Source organism: Engraulis encrasicolus, chromosome 20, assembly GCF_034702125.1.
Source record: "Engraulis encrasicolus isolate BLACKSEA-1 chromosome 20, IST_EnEncr_1.0, whole genome shotgun sequence".
Lineage (NCBI taxonomy): Eukaryota > Metazoa > Chordata > Actinopteri > Clupeiformes > Engraulidae > Engraulis > Engraulis encrasicolus.
This window is the reverse complement of record NC_085876.1, coordinates 43333586-43343684: the sequence shown is the minus strand read 5'-3', so window position 1 is coordinate 43343684 and position 10099 is coordinate 43333586. Positions and strand designations below refer to the sequence as shown.

The window sequence follows — 10099 nt, the reverse complement described above, 5'->3', positions numbered from 1 at the left end:
GGGGCCTCCAATTGAATAGCCCTGGTCTCAGGTATTCCTCTCCTGGAGATAGCCAAGCTAATGTAGGTTAGCAACATCGGCAAAACCTTAAAGCAACTGATTAACGTTTTTGTCTCCTTAATCTCCTTAAAGTTTCCAAACATTTGTAGTCATGAGACACCATTTTGACATCCCCAATTTCTGGGGATTTCTGAGGAAGAAATAATACAAACACACACACACACACACACACACACACACACACACACACACACACACACACACACACACACACACACACACACACACACACACACACACACACACACACACACACACACACACACACACACACACACAAGGTATTAAACCTAGCCCATAGATATTTATGACAGTCTAAAAGTGTACAAAAAAACAAAAAAAAAAACAAAGGAGACAGGGGATTTTCACAAGAAATAATACATGACTGAGCTACATAATATACTGGGTATTAAACAATTTGATATTGATGACAGTCTTAAATTGTAAAAGAAAAAAAAAAAAATGCAATCATGAATGAACTACATCATTAAAAATGGTCAATTTGCCCTGCAAAGTCTCAGTAATATATATATATATATATATATATATATATATATATATATATATATATACTGTATATTTTTCAAATTGGCCTCTAAGGTCTCAGTAATATCTGTCCTTGTATTGGTGGCCCTGACCATTTTGGTATCGCGTACAACAATTATAAAGGACTGTAACGTGACACAGCAAGACGATATCAGCACAAGTCTTACATCAGCAAATACTGTGTTAGTGCTGTGCATTCTCTCTCTCTCTCTCTCTCTCTCTCTCTCTCTCTCTCTCTCTCTCTCTCTCTCTCTCTCTCTCTCTCTCTGCCTGTCTCTCTCTCTCTCACACACACACACACACACACACACACACACACACACACACACACACACACACACACACACACACACACACACACACACACACACACACACACACACACACACACACACACACAAACACACAGCTCTATCTGTGCTGCTGTACTGTTATTAAGGTCTTTACTGGAAGCATCCTCAGAAGACATACTTTATAAGAAATATTAAAAAATGGTTACTCTCTCAGTGAAAGTGTAGGTGAAGGTGTGTAAATGTGTGTTATTATCAGGATCAGAGAATGACAGCTTTCCTCCTCCCATGTCCAGCTGCACTCTGATCCTCTGGAGTTTCTTCTTCACTGTGAGGAGAGTGGAGGTCTGTGGTGGGGCATACGCTCCATATTTACCATCATAATAATACACACTCCACCGCCCACTCAAGGATCTGAAGTCTCCCTTCCTCTGGAGAGAGAGAGAGAGAGAGAGAGAGAGAGAGAGAGAGAGAGAGAGAGAGAGAGAGAGAGAGAGGTGTGCTGCTTCATCCTCTTCTCTTCTGCCCAACGGCAACATGGGAATAAAACTGTTTGCTCTGTGTGAGTCTCAAGGTCTCCTATGTAGGTTGTCTGTACAGCGAAAAAAGTGAGTTGGACTTACTTTATTTATTTATTTATTTATTTATTTATTCAGGACAGTGCACATTAATGAACTCATACATGTACGTACATATATGAAATTTGTGCCAGATTATAGCCCAAAGGCTAATTTCCATCTGGTGTCCAAAGTAGCTAATTCAACAGTGCACATTGGTTGCACACAAACAACTTGCTTTGACAGCAACTTTAAAATTGAATTAACATTTTGATAAGAGTAATTTGAGGTCATAAAACTTCTCAATCCTTCACCATTACTGATACACTCAACTCACAATTCGGTTCGTATCACGATCTTTGACCTGCGGTTCGATGCACAACACAAATTTTAAATGAAACTTTTTATGTATTTATTTTATGTAATTATTATCATAATAATATATAGATAGAAACTTAACAGTTTTAAAAATAATAATGAGGAGGATTTAAAACTTGAAAGCACATCATATCACATCATCATCATATTATGTGGTTGTTTTATGCACTCAATGGTAACAGAACTTTAAAAAAGCACATCCCGATACTGCCTGTTTGCATCGCGATACAGTGGTGACTCTGTGTACCACGACTTCTTGGTTCAATACAATATCATAGTGAAATGGCATTTAGTCATTATGCTGCCAAATGCTGGAACCAGCTTCCTGTCCAAATGAGAACTGCTGAAGTAAAGGAGACTCTCTCCCACTCATCTCCATCTATAGCCTGCTATTCAATACAGATTATAACCAGAGAGAGTAGAGAGAGAGAGGTTCCATTGGCCCATTGTTTCCGGGTTCTATTATTGCAAGGGGGAGTGGGGGGGGGAATCCCCCTTTAGGCAGACCTAGGCAGACCTAAGGACTGTTCTATTCAATGCTAGGAGTATTATGACACGTCCCTTAAGGCAGACCGGAACCTGGTCATGTTAGGTGCCCATAGCAACTTATTACATTGGCATATCTCTATATACTTAAAGAATCTCTGTTATAACTGGGTGCTGAATCCCACATAATATAATGATGAATGAAGGAAGCAAAGGCCGCGCTCTTCAGATTTTCCTCTGAACGTTTCGGCCAGAGTCCTTCCTCAGCGTGTAATGGGATCAACATTACAATACACGCTGAAGAAGGGCTCTGCCCAAAACGTTTCTAGGCGAATAAACAGAGAAAAATCTGAAGAGTGCTGTCCTTCGCTTCCTTCATTCAAATTAGAACTGTCCCAACAGTATCATGTTTTAAAAAGAAATTAAAAATTGCTTTTAAAACAAAATTCTACCATGCCTGTATTTGTTTTCTTTTCTCTTCTTTCTTCACTTTTTAGCACATTGATTGACAGTTATGTATGATAATTTAATATACAAATAAAATTGATTGATTGACTGATTGATTGATTGCCTTGTCAATGAAAAGGCCATTACAGACACGTTGTAACATTGATATGATTGGAGATTCCTTTCTCTGTCTGCTGCTGCCCTCTACTGGATTCACGTGGTAGAACTACTGACTTATTTTGCAGGCAGGAGGTTACAGCTCACCCAAAAAGTCATTATCTGACCTCCTGTCCTCTCCTCTTGCTTGCGTCCTCGAGCTTCACTGATGTCCCACCTCTGTGGGGAAAATAATTCCCGCTTTTTAGGGGGGACTTTTACCCATTCAACATCCCTATTAAATGAGAAAATGTCCTTTGAATTGTGCTTTTGTGAGATATTGAGTAAAACTTTGCCTTGCATCCCTAGGCCACACGCAAAACTTACTTTGCCTTCAAACATGGGATTTCCATTAGGGTTTATTTTTATTTTATTCTATTTCAAACTACTATCAATGCTTTCTCAATCTGTACGGATTCAACACACCTTTACAAAAAATGCCTTGCTTATACCGAAAATGAATTAATGTAGGCCTATAAAATGTATGCAGAGACCCCTACTGGAGAATTTGTTTTGGTTGAGTGAATTGGCCTTGAGTTGCACGTTTCAAGGAAATATGACAATAGCAAAAGTTTGAAAGCAAATAGTAGGTTTTATTAAAAGCACAGTTAACACATTTTGTATGTGAATATGAAGATGCTTTGTCAAAAGTTCAACAAAGGATTAAACGGTGTAATGATTTCCCTAAAGGCGTTACCCAAACCTTTTAATACAATGAGGGGGACCACTAGTACTGTTTAGACTAATATTAATGTGTGGAGTCAGTTCTTCACACCTCAATGAGGAGAGCAGCAGGTTGGAGACAGTAGATGTTCCCAGAGGACACGCACACACAGGGCCGGATTAATGCACAGGCTAGATATGGCTGCAGCCTAGGGGCCCCCACCTCCCAGGGGGGCCCTGATTGGTCAAAAGCGAAAAGTTATTGAATTATGACAAGATACTATATTTAAAAATTCATCTGTCATGTTGAGTAGAGTTGGTGGACATCTTTATCCTTAATTCCTAGCATGTAATTATGACACTGTCTATGTACATTTGTTACAGAATTTACTTGCCAGGGGGGCCCACAGCAACCTGTAGCCTAGGGGCCCCAGGTCATCTTAATCCGACCCTGCGCACACACACACCACTCTACCACTATTATTCTATACACACCTTTAGAAAGAGAAATTAAACATAAAGTGTAATTTATACACAGTTTTAACACAAAGTCATGCCATTAAAAATGTTAATTTGTTCTGCAAGGCTTCACTAATTTCTGACCCTGGACTGGTGGTCTTGACTGTTATGACATTATGGACAATTAAAAAGGACTCTAACATACAGTACAATATGACAATAGCACAGCACATATCTTACATCAATGCACGCGCGCACACACATACACACATATGCAAGAACACACACACACACACACACACACACACACACACACACACACACACACACACACACACACACACACACACACACACACACACACACACACACACACACACACACACACACACACACACACATCCACACACACACACACACACGCACACACAAAGCTCAATTTGTCTATTTGTGCTGCTCTACTTGTATAGAGGTCTTCATGGGTAACATCCTCAGAGGACAGGCATCACAACCAATATAAAAATATGGAAACACTCTCTCAGTGAAAGTGTGTGTGAAGGTGTGTTAATGTGTGTTATTGTCAGGGTCAGAGAATGACAGCTTTCCTCTGTCCCAGTCCAGCTGCACTCTGATCCTCTGGAGTTTCTTCTTCACTGTGAGAAGAGTGCGGGGCTGTGGTGGGGCATGCGCTGTATATTTACAATCATTATAATACACAAACAACCGCCCACTCAAGGATCTGAAGTTTCCCTTCCTCTGGAGAGACTCTGCCATCACACCCACATTCCACTTTGTGTTGTCCCCAACCTCCACATCCCAGCAGTGTGTCCCTGAGTTAAAGCCCTCAGAGCCCAGGAGACAGACAAATTGATCAAATCTCTCTGGATTACCAGGAAGCTGCTGTCTCTCATCACCAAGTCTCACACTGGTCAGATCCTCAGACAGGATGAGTCGTGGGTGTGCAGTGTTGGGGTCCAGAGTAACAGGAGCTGCACAGAGGAAGTTGAAAAATAAAGGCAATTTTAGGCCGACATAGACCTGTGACAGTGCCCGTTCCTGCACCTAATCTCCAACAAGTCTAAGTGCACGGGACCGAAAAGTGGGTCCTGCACACAAATAGTCTACTGTAGTAAAAGAAGAAAAAAGAAATTTGTCATACATAAAGTGTCATTATAGGGTGAATATAGGTAGTCAGGCTTATATTAAAATAAATTAAAATGTTTGACCCATATTATAAAATATGCTTGTGCGTGTGTGTGTGTGTGCGTGTGCGTGCGTGCGTGCGTGCGTGCGTGCGTGCGTGCGTGTGTGCGTGCGTGTGCGTGTGTGTGTGTGTCAGGCACGTGCACTCCAATACGGCAGGGGAGGCACGGCCTCACCAGCCTGAGAATGATGAGCTGCAGTAAATGTGAATAATAGTAACAATAACAGCTATTGTTTTCGAGCATCTGCACCATAACTACCATTTGAGCAGTATTTAAACAGTTTCACTCATTTTCAATCATTTCCGTGGCCAAAATCGTAGTATTTGCCCATTTCATGTCAAATTGCTCCGAATACGCTGAATTTGGGGCAACTCTGAACTGGCCTCACCCCGGATTGCGCAATCCCTTGTTAACAAGCTTGAGCGCATGCGCCATTTTGCTCGTTCTGTGAATGCAACCTGGTAATATTGTATTAAACGTTTTTATACACTTAATAGAAGTATGTATGGTGTGCCCTCAATTCCTGATAATGTTCTACTATTTTCTACGGGTGATTATCATTTCTTTACTCTGAACGCTTTGGCATAACGCCCATTGAAAGATACAGTAGTGAGGCGAGCAGTAGCCTGGCCGCAGACTCCTACTGGCGTTGAGAGTCTTGCTGGCCAGTTACGTCATAGCGAATCTGAAGTTCACAATACAGTCAGTCGGTGTTGTTGGCTAGCTTGTTCACTTTGACTGCTACAAGTGGATTTCATAACGAAACTAAGAGCATTCTCAAAGTTGGATTTCCAAGGGGAAAATATGTGATAAAGAATGGAGGACCGACAGAGCTGAAGGGTTTGCTACTGCAGGTGACCGGTCAGAAAATTAGAACTACCCGATCATTTCAAAGTGAGTGGTACAACAGAAAAGATTTTTTGTTTCCCCTGTGTCTTGTTTGGCGAGAATGTGTGGAAGACCATTCGCATGGGATTTTACGACTTAACAATTTACTAAGGAGCCTCTCGAAACACAAATCCTCGCGGCTACTCATATTCGCGTCTCGAATAGATGTGGCTTTGGATGAACAGCACTGGCTAAAGTAGTTAGCATGCACAATGCCAACGTGAATGAGAACCGTGAAAGAGCGGCGCATGGACCTGATGTACCAGTTAAGGTAAGACCAGTGTTTCCTATGTGTGTGAAGCCTGTGTTTGTGAGACCCGTGGGGAGAGAGAGAATCCGCCGTGATTCTGTCCGGTGTGGTAGCTTTTGTGATATGCACCGGATTCTCATGTGCCCTGTAACTGTTTGTAAAGTTGAGTACAGGGTACCGTTGAGGTAAGTCAAATATACCCGTGTAAGTACAAGACTCTGATCTAATTCCAAAGTGTAGGCATAACACAAATGACAGTCCCAAAATATTTGGTGACCATATCGAAGCTTTTGTAATCTCCGTTTATGTTGACATTCGCTTCCTGTCACACCTTTGTCCCACATCGCTTGCCGTAGCCTCGTACAAGTAGATGTAGGCCTACATTTGCACAAGAATCTGGTGCGTATCACAAAAGCTATCACACCGGTTTGTTCGCCGTGGTGCCCAGCGGTCTATATGACACCATGTTTTGAATCCTGTGTGTGTCTTTCATTGAGCATCCGCCGTGATGCTTCTGCTTGTTCACATTGGTGCTGTGTGGTTTACGTGAGACCACTGTTTGAATCCTGTGTGTGTGTGAGAGCAGTGGGCTCTGAAGGAGCTTACGCTCTCCACTACTCTCCCGTCCCCTCCCCTCCTCCTCTCCTCTCCCCTCTCCTTTGCTCTCCTCTCCTCGTCTCTCCTCTCCTCTCCTTTCATCTCCTCCCTCTCCTCTCCCCTCCCATCTCCTCTCCTCTCCTCTCTTCTCCTCTCCTCTCCTCTCCCCCCTTCCTCTCCTCTCCTCTCCTCCTCTCTCCTCCTCTCCTCTCCTCTCCCCTCCTCTCCCCTCCCCTCCCCTCCTCTCCTCTTCTCTCCTCTCCACTACTCTCCTCTCCTCTGCTCTGCTCTCCTGCTCTCTCTGCCGTGATGCTCCTGTTTGTCCTCCACATTGGTGCTGTGTGGTTTATGTGAGACCACTGTTTGAATCCTGTGTGTGTGTGTGTGTGTGTGTGTGTGTGTGTGTGTGTGTGTGTGTGTGTGTGTGTGTGTGTGTGTGTGTGTGTGTGTGTGAGTGTGAGTGAGAGATCTAATAGCATTTTCTCTACGGAAATGCAGCATGTTTTATTATGTAGGCCTAAGCTTACCTTATGTTAAGAAAGCTATGACATATGAAACTTATCGGTAGGCCTATTTGGTAAATTTACTAAAATGTACTTATTCTGTAGCTGTAGTATTATATATTTGAAAATCTGATATTGGAAAAGTCAGTGCCTCACCAGCCATAAAGTTGACCGCACGTCACTGGTGTGTGTGTGTGTGTGTGTGTGTGTGTGTGTGTGTGTGTGTGTGTGTGTGTGTGTGTGTGTGTGTGTGTGTGTGTGTGTGTGTGTGTGTGTGTGTGTGTGTGTGTGTGTGTGTGCTTACTGAATTGAACAATCTCCTGCATTTTCTCCCAGACTCTGAACTTCAAGTTGCCCAAGTGCTTTGCCACATTGATCAGAGCTCCCGAAAGCTTCTCTGGATTCTGCAGTGTGCACTGGGCTCTGGAATAACATTCAGGAGTCAGTGCTGCTGTGGGTTTGGGTTCAGAACCACATACAAGAGAGAGACAGGAGGCACTCACCTTTTCACTGTGCTCTTGTAGTTCTGGAAAGAAATAGAATATTGTTAAAAAACACCTTGTTTTGCATTTGTTTAATTCATTTTGTGAACTACATTCATCATTACCATGCATTTCAACACTCTGTACCACATACTTATGGAAACAAGTAATGACATAGATACACGTGTATTATGTGTTATCCTGTAATATTCTCAGTCTGTGAAGCTATCTGTTGGTTTATTTTTACTAACAGCTCTGTTCACCACAGTAGCTGATGGACAAACAAAGACTGAAAAGGTTACTGGTATTATGATGGGAGGTTCAAAAAGAAAATATACTGTATGATTTTATGATTCAGCACATTTCATACCTGTTTTAAAATGCCAAAGCATTCTAATGCAGTTTCATACAAGTGTGTCTGATTTACTACAAATAAAAAATAATAATACAGGTATGACAAACGCACAGACTCACACACAGCCGGACAACCCAAGGTACCTACCGGCAGGCGAAGGCACAATAATAATCTCATTGCCTAAAGACGGAGTGTAACCTACCTGCAGGAATGTGACATCATCAGCTTCCATCTCCTCTTCTATGGCTCTGATTGATTCTGAAAGAGATGAGATCTCTCTGCTCATCTTCTCTATCTTCTTCTTCATCATCTGACTCTTCTGCTCCTCTTCCTCCTTCAGTGCAGATATCCTGGCTGCTTCTTCATCTCGTAGAAACTGGTGAAGCTTCTCAAACTCCTCCTTGATCTGGCTCTCAGTGGTATGGACCTGGGTCTAAAAACAAAAACACATATAACAATAACACAACACAAATGAATGTCATAATTACTCAGGTAAATTTGTAATAAATCTCCAACCCCTCAAGTGAACGTCTTTCTCTGAAACATGTCTCACCTTAATGTGAGCTGCAGTTTGGTCACAGATGAGTTTAACTTCTTCTAATTTCTTCAGTTCTCCTTGTAAAGGTTGCAATTTTATCTTGAGCTCTTCCTGGAAGAATGAACACTATTTTAGGCCACAGTAAATAATAATTGCTAAATTGCAGTTGTAGTAAAGGGGTTAGGTTACTGGACACCATTTTCACTACTAGATTCTCACCTTGTATTCAAGTGCAGCTTCATCTATGGGACTGAAGTTGTGATTTTTATGTTTCTTTGAGTCTCTGCAAACCACACACATTGCTTCTTGATCCTCCAGACAGAAGAGCTTGAGTTTCTCACTGTGCAGACTGCAGAGCACCTCAGACCCTGCTGAAGCTCTCTGGCTCCTCTCATGTAAGTAGGCCTCACACAAGTTTCTTAACGCCATGTTTGGGACATCAACGTTTTTTGAGCATTTCCTCCTGCAGTAGGGACATTCTATGGATCCCTTCCCCTCCCAGAACTGCTGCAGACAGGCCTTACACACACTGTGAGCACACGTCAGTATGACAGGATCCTTGTAGATGTCACAGCACAAAGGACAGGTAAGATCTTCTTCAAGCTTTGATGCCATTGTCTCCTTCACAAGACAAAACAGTAAAACATAGTCACCACCTGCATGAGAGGACACTACTGGTCACTGCTGAGGGGCTATTCAACAGTTCATCTGCATGTGTGTGTGTGCGTGTGCGCGTGCGTGCGCGTGTTTGTGTGTGTGTGTGAGAGAGAGAGAGAGAGAGAGAGAGAGAGAGAGAGAGAGAGAGAGAGAGAGAGAGAGAGAGAGAGAGACAGAGAGACAGAGAGACAGAGAGACAGAGAGAGGTGTGTTGCAGTGCAATCAATGACCACTAGATGAAATCATGACACAAGCTGATCACATATCATAAAATGTGAAGTTTCATTCTTACAAAACAGTACATCAGATACATTTTAAATAAGTTTCAACATGTGACAGAAAACAGTGCAACAATTCCAAAGTTTTCAATCAAGGTTTGAGTTCATATGAAGCACTCCAGCTCATTTACTCTCACTTTTGATTTGGTGGAAATAACAAACACTTTCCAAGTTTTAACTCTAAATGTTCAACTATAAATATCCCCAGTTCATTCTGCAAGCAGTGAAACACAACAAAAACTACTTCTATTCAATCAAAGGTGTCACTTACCGTACCTGTTCAAGTGTTACGGAGGAATAGCTG

General features: G+C 42.2%; 1 protein-coding gene across 1 annotated transcript; it reads right to left on the bottom strand.

Moving 5' to 3' along the window:
* Positions 1-4606: 4606 nt before the first annotated feature.
* Positions 4607-9476, bottom strand: LOC134436670 (zinc-binding protein A33-like). Its single transcript, XM_063185981.1, has 6 exons — positions 9080-9476; positions 8876-8971; positions 8525-8755; positions 7989-8011; positions 7790-7908; positions 4607-5031 (listed from the first exon to the last, which is right to left on the bottom strand). The coding sequence occupies exons 1-6, from the start codon at positions 9473-9475 to the stop codon at positions 4607-4609; spliced, it is 1290 nt and encodes a 429-aa protein (XP_063042051.1). The 5' UTR covers position 9476.
* Between the last annotated feature and the right edge of the window lie 623 nt (positions 9477-10099).

Coding starts and splice junctions, on each gene's coding strand:
- LOC134436670 (XM_063185981.1), bottom strand. CDS start 9,475: ATGGCATCAAAGCTTGAAGAAGATCTTACCTGTCCTTTGTGCTGTGAC. Junction 8,972..9,079: donor AAGCTGCACTTGAATACAAG/GTGAGAATCTAG, acceptor TCATTCTTCCAG/GAAGAGCTCAAGATAAAATT. Junction 5,032..7,789: donor GCAGGAGATTGTTCAATTCA/GTAAGCACACAC, acceptor TCCTCTGTGCAG/CTCCTGTTACTCTGGACCCC.